The sequence below is a fragment of the Dermacentor silvarum genome, chromosome 4 (genome assembly GCF_013339745.2).
Source record: "Dermacentor silvarum isolate Dsil-2018 chromosome 4, BIME_Dsil_1.4, whole genome shotgun sequence".
NCBI classification, from domain to species: Eukaryota; Metazoa; Arthropoda; class Arachnida; order Ixodida; family Ixodidae; genus Dermacentor; species Dermacentor silvarum.
In genome coordinates, this window is record NC_051157.2 from 18,914,603 (window position 1) to 18,928,941 (window position 14,339).

The window sequence follows — 14,339 nt, forward strand, 5'->3', positions numbered from 1 at the left end:
TTTATAAATGTGCCACAGTTCTTGAGATCATCATCATCACCATCTGAAACCACAGCTAGCACCACTAGTCAGCAGCGCGATGTAGCGATTTGAGCCCACCAGTGAACTTACGCCAGTTGTCTGAACTGCTGTAGTGTGGCGATAATCCCATGAAGAAGCCGTACTTTGTCTATGGAAAAATGTGTGCACAGTGGGCATTTTGTAGTTTGGCGTCAGATTGGAAGTTCAGAATGTTGTAAGTCTCTCGCTAATCAACTCAAATTCCAGCGCGGAGACTGTCCGCTCCTTACTGTGCGAACTAACACTGCCAAACGTTCGCCGATAAGGGAACGTCTCTGGCGACGATTGTATGACGCAGACGATCCAAATGTGGCCAAGCATTAGGTGCGTGAACGGGCAGCCATTTTTTTTTTTTTTTTTTTTTGCAGAGCAGTCTATAGCTTGCGCTGGGCGACGGTGAACACGCCACTTATTGCACTGTGGCACTTGGACGTTTTATTCAAATTGAAAACGTTATGCCCATGTCATGACGTTTTTTGGCATTGCTTTCGGTAAAACGTTACAGCCGTGTGCAAGAATAATTAAGGGAACCTAAATTTCGTTTTAAGCAAGTAATACGACAGAAGCCGCTTTACACAAGTCCTCTTATCTTGTAAACAGAAGCTCTAACTGGTTACTTTTCATACTCTGTTACAGAACGCAAGAAAAAAAAAAAGGAAAATGATGAACATGTACTTTTCATTTATAGGAACATGTCAATTTGCTGCTTTCTTTATTATTAGACTGTTGCAATTCTTCCGACATTTTTCTGTAAAACCAGTCAAAATTCACCGGCACGTATAAATAAACTAAAAAAATCGCAATGATTTGTGATGTGCGCTATGACAGTAATATATGTGCGATGAAGAATAGTTAGCATGTCGTGGCGGTGACAGCAGCACTAGTACCTCACAAAGCCCTTGGGGGCAATGGCTGGTAAATTCTCTCTCCTCTCTCCTTATCAAGGGGCAACCTGGCTGACTGGCATGTCATACCAGTGCAAAGAGACTGGAGTCCAGATTTCTCAGTGAAGCAAGAGTCGCGACATCTGAAAATGTCTTTATTCTCATCAGTCAATGAACAAAGTGGTTGCAGCAAAGCATTTGTCAACAAGAATAATTCAAGAGAGCCAACACGGTCCCAGATCTCTCGAAGCGGTTCTCTAGCGTCATGTCACTTTTCCTGAGGACCGTGCGACAAATGAAGGAAAAAGTTAAGTATGAAAAACATTCAAAATTAAACGACAGGCAATGAACAGGTCACCGACATGCGGTCACCATGACAGGCACAGACTGGCTTTGTACACATTGTCCCTGCAGCTGTAGATTTCACTTTTCACTTCGCTGCTCACACTTCCTAGGTCAGAAAACAAATGCTCGGAAAGAATAAAAACTTCGGTCACCACGTCAGAACATTTGCACGCAAAAGCGCAGGGGCAACACGTTATAGAAAAGTGTGATCACGGTCACAAGTGATTAGCTGGGCACAACAGTTACCACTGTATGGCACTGTACAAGTTGTGCGTCAAGGCAACTTCCACGATGAAGTGTGATTAAAAAATCTAAAATCACGAAAAAAAAAAGATTTTATCTGGCTGTTTATTTAAATGGCAGTCCCCCCCTGCAAGCGAAAATGTTCCTAAATAGGTCCGAGGAATACTAGCCATCGAAAAAAAAAAGAAAAAAAAAAACGACAGAAAATGGTAAAAGCAGTAGTTAAATGCTTAGTGATGAGGAGGTGTGTAAGCGTGATTTTGCTACCCAGTGTTGCCCTAATGGCTGCCTCAACAAATGAAACAAGTGAAGTTCCGCTAACTTATCATGCAAATAATAGCATGAGTGTTTCTCACTTATGCTCATCGCAGATATGTTTTTTGAAGCGGCAAGTTCTGCAGTCTTCAGATGAACATGTCACAAAGTTTTCACAAACATAATGAGCTCTGGCCTAAACCAAATGGAGCAGTAGTAGCTCCGAAATGCACTGTGGACACTGTAAAGGATGCATATAAAATACTACGAAAAGAATAAACATTGCAGCACCTTCAGAGGCGCTCGTCAGCAACCGTAACCAGAGTAAACGAACAATGGCGGCCGACACAACGTATCACAGTACACACAACATAAACTTGAGGAAGCTAACCTCTAGAAAACAGTGGCTATCGCTTGCTGCGACCTGTACCTTAAACAACATATTTCAGCAGCGAACAACAATGTTCAGTGGTGGGCCCATGACGCCGACGGTGTGCGACTGTGACGCTGCAGCCAGTCGCACTTTTGATGGGAGAAGCACACCATTCTGGTTTTATTTTTGACTACACCTCTAAAGCCCGAGTCCTCCTTTTTGACTTTTTGAGGTACAACCGGCTGAGCTTCAGATCTCGTTAATTGCCGGTTCAACCGTTCAACTCTCAGCCTGTACAACCAGCCAGCCTGCCCAGCGAAGCGGAGGAAAAATAAAAGCCCTGTGCCGTGGGCTCAATCTTGCACGAACATTGGTCAAAATCGGCCATTCCCACAGCATACCGCCCCCCTGCTTTCTTGTACTAATCACACTCTCTCGGTTTTTCATTGCCTTCCTTAAAGGAGTATATGTCGCCTACTTGGCTTCTACGATGTCTATCCGGTATGTTAGGGTTACCTGTCCTTAAAAGTAATTGAAGGTTGGATAGAAACACGAGTACAGACGCTCGCAAATACTATTCACTGTCCATATATATATAAAAAACAACATGGCATGACAGCGTTGCAAGGAGAGCAAGAAGAGGAGTGTAGTGATTGAGTGTGGACGGGATGGACGTGACGATGGTTCTTCGGGTGACGCATGTGCCTTCACGATGTGAGGGTGCAAGTTCGTGAGGCGGCGGCCCGGTGGGTGGCGACCCGCGGCGCCGTGCGGTGTTGTGCTGCTGCTGCGGCTGCTGTTGGGGGCGGCTGGTCTCTTGTCGTGGCTTGGGCCAGGCGGCGGCCAAACCGTCATCAGCCCGCGAACGTCGGCGCGACGGTGTCCGTCAGGTACTCCCACAACCGCCACAGGGTGGGGCCCATGTCCAGCAGCTTCCAGGCGGCCAGGGCGAACAGCACGTTGGTCACCTGCTTCACCACGTACAGCCTGCGCGAGAAGCTGAGCGATTGGCTCCCAGTGTGCTCGCACTTTCACTGGCCAGAATTCACGAAAGCTCCAGCTGAACTTCGGCTACGCTCCATTCCTTACCTCTAAAGACATGGCCTCACCGTACTTCACCTCTCAATAATGCTTCATTTGTCCATCTCTCCACCTATGACGTATTCCGCCGAGGCCCATCACTCTAGTTTTCCCTCTATTTTTGACAACAGGGTGCACCTTGTCTTTAGTGTAATAAATAGGAACAGCTGTAGCGATGGTAGCTGTTTACGGGGCCCACGACTGCGCAACATTTTCTACTAGTTCTTGAACGATCCCAGATAGCGAAATGAGCGCCGAAAATTAGATAGAATTGCTTTGAAATGCTTCACGGCTTGTGGACAGAAGGCAACGCATGTGCATCGACGCCGAATCGCACAAGCCAGAGAGGAGGAAAGCAACTCGTTGGTGCATGCGGCGCGTTGGGTTGAGAGTAGTTTTCTTTTCACCATGAAAAGGCCTTAGCCATCGTCCCAACACACGCAGGCAAAATGAACCCGGCATTTTTCATCGTCAGGCAACTACGTAATCCGACCATGTTAATTTTTTGCTCGCTTTCGCATAAATGGTTCCTGCTGAAGAGTAGTCAAGATAAAAAAAAAAGAACCATGGAAGGTGTAGCAGTTCAAGACAGACCATCCTACACTTTTCTAGCAGAAATACGATATCATGATAGAAAGAAAATAGTGAAAACGCAAGCACATTATAAGAAAGAGTAATCCTAAATAACTCAGAAATAATTTTAAACGCAATGATGGCGTCTGTGGAGCTGCAAAAGAAAGGCTGCAGACAATGCCCAACCAATCATTATTATTTTATATATGAATACGCAGAAAACTCGGGTTATCCAGCCAAGCAATCTCTTATTTTGATACTATCCGAGCAGGTTAAATTGTGAATCTCTCCATGTCGCATGCATTTCTTCCTCTACTCGCGCACTCCATAGTATATTCCAGACTATATGCTATAGGAAGACTTCATTTAACGTCCAGAAATGCAGGCACTTGTTTTTCTTTTTCAAGTATGTAGCCTCACCTCTGGAAGTTCCGACTTTTGACCTTGGAGTGATCTTCCTTGAGAAGGATGTCCCTGGCGCCGAGAGCGTAGTGGTAGAAGAAAGGCCTCCATTCTAACGTGCTGACATCGAAGTTGAAGATCTGCACAGAATGTGTGAAACCAAGGGATGACATTTAACATCATTCGGAAAGAACTATGATGTTTCACATAGTGTTGTTTTGTCACGTGTCTAAGTTAGGATCGGACATGCGCATTCTTATCAAGGCAGCGTCATTGTGCGCCTTCTGGAGCGTAAGCAAGCGTTCATTCATGTTGAGAGAATTAAATTCGAAAATCAAACCACAACCACTGTGAAGCAAGAACTGCTCGCAGGCTAAACTTTAAAAGCAAACTCGGATAAAAACAAAGCGCTATCACATTCGGCGTGTAGTAAATATCACATTACAGTAAAAGCTCGATGATACGATTAAGGCTAATACGAATTTACGGATGATACGAATTTTTCTGTGGTCGCGGCCGAGCCCCATTACTTTGCAACGTGCTAGAGAACGGTTGTTATGAATCGATTTTCGGCCTGCGTCAGTTGATACGAATAAACGCCGCCCCACTGACGGCCGCGAAAGAACAGCGCGCAGCCACGCGCTTTCTCCCGTTATCTTTTGGTGCGGAGGCGCGGACGCGGCGCCAGACAGAGCGGACTCCGTGACTGGGCGCGAAGAGTTTGAAGCGATGGCGCTTTTGTACTTTTCCTCTTTTTCGGCGGCCGCCCATAGGACGGAGTGGCTGCTGTGCTTCGGGCCGCGATCTTTGTGCTGTCGCCATTTTACCTAGTCGCAGCGAGCTATGTCTACCGAGATAGGATTGTCTACCGATATAGAAGGACATTAGAGACTTTTTCTTCAAGAAATAAATGCTTTTTACGTACATGTGCCTGAGTGCGTTCACCTCTGACTCTTTAATTTAGCTACAGTCGAACCTCGTTAATTCGAACACGCTTATTTCGAACATACCGCGCACCGACAATGCTCTTAGCAGCGCGCCAAATCACGCGGCGGCGCCTCCGACCGGCATTGCTCCGACACCGCCGTAGAGCAAAAGCTCAGGAGAGACTCCTCAATGCCGCGCGGGAAGGAACGGGGGAAAAAAAGTTTCGCCCTAAGGGCGAAGCAATGAATGCGATAGCGACACAGCAATGTCATACGAAGTAAGGTGAGCGGCTTTGGTAGCAATACGAATTGTAGTAAACATGAGCTAATTAAGTAAGCAGGTGTGCTGCGGCGTAAGTAGACCGACATGAAGAGAGACTCGATCACCACGAGAAGGCGCGTGTGAAACGGTGGTGTTAATGAGAAGCGCTGCCCGTGGGCAGCGCGTGCGAAGGGACACACCTGTAGCGCTGCACTGCCGATCCGGGCAGCATTGCATGTGTAGCGTGCGTTGGAAAATGTGGCCCGACTATTACTAACTGTGGTGTGAGCGCGCACAAACAAACATGAATAGATCACACTGAATGACTGCAGACAACGACTGTCAAAACGCTGGCAGCAAGCGCATATACGCCGCAGCGGGCGAAGGTACGTGCGGTCTATCGCTTCAACGGAAACTGAGCGGCGAATGCACGGCGCATAAAGGTCAGAGCCGTGTGGAGATAAGAGACGGTGCGAGCGAGCGACGAGCGCGGTTGTTGGCAGAGTAAAAAGCTTCGTTGTGCAGTAAAATATGAATGATGCGGCTCTTCTCGAGAAATGACATTTACCTCTTTTGAAGCAATACAATGGAGGACGCATGCCATGGTCCTAGACTTCGTCAGTGTTTAAGAATCTTGTTCGTTAACTAGACAGCGATAAATGTTAGTCGAGACCCACCGTTCAGATTTGCATATGCTCTAAAATTAGGGTAACACTGCCTAAGACCACAGTGTAAGGGGACAGTCATTTCGTTTTCCCAGGTCACTTCTTGAGCGGCAAGATTGTTACGCCAAACCCACTTACGTTCGAGATTCTCCTGCTCTACCCAGCCACTGGTATCTGCACCGCAGGTTGATTCATTTCAAGCGTTACTTACCGGTTAAGACTACATAATTTAGGGAAACTCGCTTTGCTAAGCGTTCTACGATTACAGAAAATGTAGTAAAGACCGAGCGGCGAAAAGGCGATGTCGCGCATAACGCGAAAAAAAAAAAGTTGTCGCAGTTTCACCTGAAAGGCGAAGCATCAATTGCGATAGCAAATTTGTAGAGAGCTATACGGAGTAATGATATTAGCTTTATCAGCTGTATAAACTTGGACATGCAGCAGCACCGGCAACACGCAGAACTATTGTCGACGCCGTCGGCGTTTTGCCCGCGTTCGCTCAAAATGCGTGCGGCGTTGGTGACTGTTGCCGGAGCCTCTGATATAAATAGGCACTTGGTGCCGCAGCTAAACGTCGCCTCCCTTCCCTCCCCCTCCATCTCCCCCTATCCCTCCATCTCCCCCTATCCCTCCATCTCCCCCTATCCCTCCATCTCCCCCTATCCCTCCATCTCCCCCTATCCCTCCATCTCCCCCTATCCCTCCATCTCCCCCTATCCCTCCATCTCCCCCTATCCCTCCATCTCCCCCTATCCCTCCATCTCCCCCTATCCCTCCATCTCCCCCTATCCCTCCATCTCCCCCTATCCCTCCATCTCCCCCACGGCCTCTCGCGCGTCGGAAGAAGGCGCGTTTGCTCTACATATATGCTGATTGTAAAGGAGGAAAGAGACGCTTACTTCTGCAGCCCTTAAGCGAGCACGGCGCAGAACGCGCGTTTGTTCTCCGCCGTGCGTTCACTCCCCGTGAAAGCGCGCCCCCCTCGCGCCCTTTCACTCGCACATGCAGCGTTCGGCGCGCTGCGACGATTTCATCTCCATTGACGTCATACGGAACCTCACGGCGACGGCGACGCCGACGGCAGAAATCTGCTTTTGAGTGTCCATATAATTGCTATCGCAATAAAAAGTGTGTTCAACGATACTAGGGGTCCATCGTTGCTGTCATTTCCTCTGCGTTTGCGACAAATGCAAAGTAAAGAAATTGCAATTGGGACCACAAACCTTCTTTTCTTCCTCGGAAAGGTCGTTGTATATGGCCATCATGTTGTTTGTCTCAAACTTCCACTGATGCGTTGTGAAGTAGGAGAGAGCCTCCAGTAGGAGCTCGAGCTTGTAGTATGTCTTGACTAGCCTTCAAGAAGGGCAGAGAGAGAGAGAAAATAAAAGGTTGTGCAGATGCAATGCTAATTTTGGAATATATGTGAAGCGATTAATGAGACGTTATAGATTTGCCCATTTAATTCCTTTGTCTCTGGCGTAAATGAAACATGGCGCGCTCGTATGTGCTTTCGTGCACTTTTTGTCACAACTCTTACATTGCCTTGTATTTCTTCATTTATTCCTATTTTAAATGTACATCCCACTTCTTTTCCGATCCGCCGTTGAGGTTTCGTGCCTTAGTATGAAAGCCACCATCATCAACACGCGGCGATCGTCTCAAAAGAGGTATTTGGCATTGGCACGATAGAAGTACGTATACGGGTGATTGTGGTCTTAGGGTTTGAATAAAGTAGGCATTGAAAGTCTAGAAAGGTTTGCTTTATTAAATGAATTGAGCTCTTGATGACGTGGCATTTGTTGCAATGAGGATATTTAGGTATAATTTGTTTTATCATTGGGTAATTGCGTAGAAAGCAAGGCTAGCAGCCTGGACCCTTATAAGGGTAGTAAAGATGGTAGTGCTGTCCTGCGTGTGAGCTATTCGACAAGACAGCAGCACCAAACCCAATCAGGAGCCATGGTCAGGAAAGCTTCGCATTAAAAGCCACAAAAGGGTTTCGTTTAAGTACACAAGGAAAGAAAAGATGCGGGGTCATACTTACGAACAAACAAACTGTCGTTACACGTCAGTTAACTGTTAATTACACCGTCAATGTCATTATTGCGTGAAAAGGAAAATATTTGTTCTTACAGGTTAGAAAAACAAATTATAAGCTTACAAGTAAGGCAGGACCTGTACGTGAAATAAATTGCATGCGCCTCGTACAACAACACAGCTGCAGGCTAAGCCTGATTGGACCAGAGAAGCCGAAACTGATGTGTGAATCTGCAACGGTGACCATAGGTCACTCTTAATAAGTGACACCACCGCATAGTTGGCCCGACGGGAACTGGCTAGCTGGCTAGCTTACACGACAGATTCGATAACCGATTCTAGAACAAAAAGATGTGCCACCTGATGCAGTGCATTTAACGTGCCGATTATTTGGCGTTTAAAGTTATCACTCAGATCGATTATCAGTTCTGACATCCAGTTAAGTAAAGTCAACGGGCTTCGATTCTAGTGACAGCGCAAAAGGATATTCAGAATGTAGATGCGGAGCTTACGCATGAACACGACATCAACCCGCCAGGATCGCCTATCGGACAAGCCCATTGTTCGCACACTCCTGAAAGCCGCAGCGTATTGCAACCTTCCTATATCACCATCAGCACCACTTCCGCACTCCCGGGACAAATTCTTAACCCTGTAAAGCCCAACGTATCACACGTGCTACGCTGATTTTGATGCCTTAAAATGCCTATTTAAGAGCGCGAAATTATCGCGAAGCAGTGGCGTCACTGTTTCAGCTGTCGATTGTTGAACAAACAAATGACTAATTAGTGACTATACTGATGAAGTTCTAACTGAAATAACGTTTCATTGTTCTTGCACAAATGCACTCTCCACTTCCAGAAATAAAAGTGAACAATTTGTTCCAGTTTTACTTGATGTGAAACAGTGTTTGGGCATTACAGGGTTAAGAAAATCTCGCGACATTCTCTTTAGTTTACGTACCCTTTCAATATCCTTGAATGGTGTTTCTTTAGAGAAGATATAAAACTTCAACAAAAATGTTCGTGAGGGACAAGGAATCAGCGCGCGCGTACCACTGTTTCTTCCCGACGCAGGCGAGGGCGGCGTCACCGATGCAAGCCGGCACGTAGTGCTGAAGGAACATGGACGTCCGGTGGACGACGATGTTGCGCCGCAGGTGGACGTCCGGGTATCGGATGGCGCTCTTGAAGCACAGCTCGGTCATCAGGGACTCCTGGATGGTCTTCATGTCCCGCCAGCGCAGCTGCGGCGAGCGCCCGCTGCACGCGCACTGGACGACCCGCACGTCGGACGGCCTGCGTGCACACGAGGCCAACATGAGGCATCTCGACGCGCACGCACTTGCAACAAGTACGAACACCCTTGGCTATGTCACGGTCACTTCAAATCCGACAGCGATCAATTCGACAAAAACGTGCGTGCGTCTTAAACGCTTCGATTTGCCTTGCCTTATATGCTGCAATTTGCCGAGAGAATAAATGACTAGACTACCTGCTGCCACGAAAGTACCGTGGGCTATAACCTTCGATTTTTCTTTGCGCCCTCCGAGGTCTCTCCGTTTTCGCACTCGTGTATCTTGTGGCGCTCTCCTGTTCATGCCACTTTCGGCAGACATAAGCGGAATACCTCCTCGGACATCGATGAATTCTGCCTGCTGAAAAACTTATCTTCATGACATCCTTTGCACCTTTCAGCATCATTAGAGACACCCAGCAGCCAAGCAGATTAGGAAACATGACTTTTAAGCAAGCCTTGTTGTGTCCAGAAACATGGACTCCATTCCTGAACTCTCAAGAATACTTGGGTTGTGGGAACCAATAGGCTGTTTCATCTGAATTGCGCTAGGAAACTATAAATTCCATCCAACAATTTGAATACGCATGTGCAATTGCAAGTGTATTAATATATATGCGACGTGTTTAGAGCACCATTATCTGCATTAGTATTTTATTTTGAGGCAATCTTTCGGAGTGCGCAATTGTACACGCAGCGCAGGCGGACCCGCGTGCTTTAGTTACCTCGCCGGCAACAACGCGGAACGTATTTCGAGCTGACTATTGGCGTGGTGTGCAAGCGGTGATATTGCAGTGGTTTACGGCAGTGCTATACTCGTGGCATCCTTGAATTGCAGGCGGCGGCCCTCAAGTAACGCAGTCGCATGTAATACACTTCGGCAGTGATAGTCGTAGGCGCATCGTGCGCCATGGGAAAAGCAAACCGGAGCCATGCCATGGTGTTGCAAACAAGGCAGACCGGTCACGGGAATATGAAGAGGATTTACACTAGGGGATTTGGCAAGGGGCCCTGACAAAGACAGTGTAAGGCTATCGTTTGCATGTATACCCTGAAAGCTGCAGCTATTCCCTCCATTCTCTCGCGGAAAACTTCGCTCCAAACTATTATCACTTACGTTGCGTTGTCATTCTATGCGTAAGGTGACAATGCTGACGTTCCACAGCCTGAAGTTCCCTATCTGTCCCAATAGAAGGTCGAAGATGCCAGGCCGCTAAGCCATTCCCACAACTTTCTTCCATTTTTGCTACCATTTACTGCGCGGTGTACTTCGGAGCAGCCCTTTACGATGAGAATAAAGCCGGTGGCATTGTTTCCATGCATACGCCCACGGGCTCCTCCACGCAAGTTTCCCTTTGCATTGCCACTTGTTGACCACAGGTTCTTCTGGTTTGATGTGGTTACGAGCGCTGCTCGGGGATTGCTAATAGAAGGATGTAATAACTGAGAAGGTTCTCATTCGTCACAGTATGACGGACGACCAGGCATGAACTCTAGACGAGGTCGAGTGTTCTATGGGAATAAAACCGTGACTGAAGTGGAGTCTGAGTCTGAGTCAAATGCGTCGTCTGACCTGGTGACGGCGACGTTCCATGCCGAAGCCAGGATGCAGTTGACGACAACGTCAACGGGGACGAAGTCTGTTTCCATGTCGGGGTCTGTGTACACGCTCTTCAACACCCCCGTGGCCACCTGCGATTAGCACGACGATGACGAGCATGACTTAGAGCCGAGTTAAGCAAAACTTACGTCTGAGCTTACAATAATGTCATCGGTACGATTGATTGAAAATATGTGAAAATAAGTGCGTGTATGCGCGGAATGTGCCTGAATTACACTCCTCAAACGAAACTAAAACTAGGAAGTGCGTTTGTACCCTTAAAGCGCTTGCCTTCTTAATTCCGTTCCTTGCATTTTGCGGCGTAATTACTAAGGCTTCCGGACGCAGTTTCATCGTGGTGTCGTATACATACCGTCCGCTTCGGTTTCATTCCGATCGATAGACGGAACACCAAATGGTCTATCAACTTTTCTAAGGCGACATTACGGTAATAATAATGCGCCGTATTTCGCTTTTGTGGCAGCGTCATGTAGTGACCCGGTGGTGAGGAAATCACGCTTTATTGCTTAGCCTTGCAGCAATTTTCGCGAAAACGTATTGATTTGTGTATTTGAATTATTTGTATTCAGTTTGTTTATTATCCATTCAATACAATGGTTATGTAAAATATAGCACGCAGACGAGGGTCCCGAAGTGAACGACTGCAACGGGACCCTTGGTTCAAATGTTAAAAAAAATGTATACAAAGCATGGGTTAAAGTAGCAAAATTAACAAAATGTAGAATGAAAACAAAAGAACGCGCGATATGCAATACATTGGTGACAGAAATAAACAAAGAAGTACATTTATCAAAAGGCATAATTATACAGAAGAACATATCGGGCATGAAACTATTTACAAAAATAAAACATTTCAATTCATGTTTGAATGTATTCAATGATGATGTTTGTTTAAGTGAATGTGGTAGGTCGTTCCATATTTTAACGCTACCGAGATATTGTGGCAAAGTAAGACATAATTGGCCATCTGTCCTTTATTGTACGGGCAACTGGACTATGTGAATAAAAATGTAACTGAACTGCACTGAATCGAAAATAAGATTCTAGATAATGATGTTGGGTTCATCGACGCAGGAAGGAAAAACAGAACAAAACGGCGTGTACTCACAGCAACGATCAAGCCTGTAGGTCCGTTGAAGTTGTCAACCCAACCCTGAAATTGTTGTAAGCTGTCGTTAAAGAAACGCGGTTCACATTTCCTAACCTTGAGAAATCACGTGTGCCCACAATAGATCTAGAAATGACGATTTGTTTTAGAAAACTTACAACCGCTCAAAACTCTCAAATTACTAGAGCACTTAGGTAACCTCCCTTCCCTCGTATCCCCTCCCCCTCCCTCACTTTCCTTCGTCGTAAACTGAAGGAATATTTAAAGGCCCTCTAATATAAGCATAGAAAATGCTTGTGCGTGCCCTATATTCTACAGCACAATGACTGCCAAGACAACCAAATTTCATAGCGTGTTAAAGCCATAAAAACACTAAACACCCCGGTGCCAATGTTAAGGAAAAAAAAAAGAGCTCTTCGAATGACAGAACAAATCAATCGCGAGAAAGCGCTGTGCCTTACGGGGAAGGGCTCCTTCCAGGAGCATACGACGATCGAGGGCCTGACGATGGCGACGGGGTAGCCCTTGCATTCCCGCTGGACGAGCGTTTCGGCAAGCCCCTTGGTGAACGTGTACGTATTGGGCATTGCACCGAGGAGCTTCGACTGGCATGCATCCAGCGTCTCCGTGTCTAGCCAACTGCGAGCAAAATATTTTGGTGAGGAAGGGATTATCTCAAAGGAGCCCCTGGAACGCAGTTCACAAGAACGAACACGTCATGGCCACTTTCTCCCAATGCGGTATTGTTAAACACAATTCGGTTTATTTCATGTTCCCATATAAATGCGCATTTCAACAATCAGAAAATGAAACTACTGATAGGAGCTAGTCGACATTAATTTTGATTGCAACGCCCTTGCGCTGCAAGGAATATCAGAATGAAGCGCTAACAGAAATTGACGCTGGCATTTTAGAGAACCGTTCTAGGCAGTCTACTAATATCGACAGCAATCAAAAAGGTTTCAATGAACTAAATTTGCTCATTCATTTTCAGTAAACAAACTTCACTAACACGCCAGGAAGTGAGCGCGTGATTTCATCCGTGTGTACTCTTCTCTATGCTTTCATCGTGAGCATTAATCTGCTCCGGAACTGTCCGGTCATGTCATCTGTCCTACCATTCATGAAAACGTCCCCTGCCTGAACTCTAATTTTATTCACCGCAGGAACGACTCAGTGGTTGCTAACCGTACGGATATTATTGAAGTAGCAGTTAATTCAGTGCATGACTTTCCAATTACATGCATGGTCACAATGTGCCGATAGGCTTCTGAAAACACAGTGGCTTCACAACTTATTCATGATTCACTTCGCGTACCGTTAAAGGGACACTATAAAGAACAACACTAATTCCGTTTAGACGGATAATTATTTGAGAACTCAATTCTCATTCATTTTGCAGAAGACGGTCAATTACCTAAGAAGAAAATGAAGGTCACACTTCTCTTTCTCAAAGTGCACGCCGTAATGGTCACCGCTGATACGCCAGTGTGACGTCACAGATTTCAAATCACTTCCTTGTATTTGGTGCATTATGATGTAAGGAAATTAGGTTCCCCTCGAATTAACTGGATCTGAAAAGACCCTGTCAAAGTTGACGTCATGGCAAGTTGGTGCGGGAGTTCACAGGGGCGGTGTCGTCACCGTTTTTTTCTAACAGCGGAGCTGTTTAAGCCGGCCGTTATACCGCTAGTCGTCCACAAAAAATGTGGGCCGATCCTGGCAGTATAGTGAAGAAAGGGTACAAGTGCAATGGCACATACCCCAGTGAACTAGCGAAGCTGAGCCTATCTAAGTCTAGCTAAGCATGGTTGGGACTACTTAAGCTTGTCACTCATCGATAGCCAATCAATAGCTAATCGATAATCGATCAAAAATTAATAAATTCTGGAAAATTCTGGGGATGATTTGGTAGTGCTAAGCCTAGCCTAAATACGTAGCCAATACCTTGCGATAACCAATCAATAGCCAATCAATAGCTAATCGATCAATAATCAATAAATTCCATAAAATGCTGGGGATGACTTGGTACTGCTTAGCCAAGCCCAAAAGCCAGGACTAGCGAGGTGCCGATCAGCTCCGCTGTCTCTTGTGTGTGCGTGTGCGTGCGTGCGTGCGTGTGTGCGTGTGTGCGTGTGCGCGTGTGTGTTTGCATATTTTCTAGCATAGCGAGCCTTTTCTTATGGTAAGAGTGGCCGGCCGCTAATAC

At 46.4% G+C, this 14,339-nt stretch overlaps 1 protein-coding gene across 4 annotated transcripts in view; it reads right to left on the reverse strand.

Annotated features, from left to right (window-relative positions):
- Positions 1–1,081: 1,081 nt before the first annotated feature.
- LOC119449568 (putative fatty acyl-CoA reductase CG5065) overlaps positions 1,082–14,339 on the reverse strand; it is an 81,366-nt gene continuing 68,108 nt past the window's right edge. For 2 of the 4 annotated variants that reach the window (XM_037712760.2, XM_037712761.2), the window contains exons 6-12: positions 12,592–12,769; positions 12,131–12,175; positions 10,975–11,093; positions 9,161–9,403; positions 7,292–7,421; positions 4,234–4,355; positions 1,082–3,159 (exon numbers count right to left, since the gene is read on the reverse strand). In XM_037712760.2, coding sequence (XP_037568688.1) covers positions 3,015–3,159; positions 4,234–4,355; positions 7,292–7,421; positions 9,161–9,403; positions 10,975–11,093; positions 12,131–12,175; positions 12,592–12,769 — 982 coding nt within the window. In that variant the 3' untranslated portion in view covers positions 1,082–3,014. The remainder of the gene's footprint in view (positions 3,160–4,233; positions 4,356–7,291; positions 7,422–9,160; positions 9,404–10,974; positions 11,094–12,130; positions 12,176–12,591; positions 12,770–14,339) is intronic. The other 2 variants (XM_037712762.2, XM_049665309.1) reach the window with 1 other exon arrangement.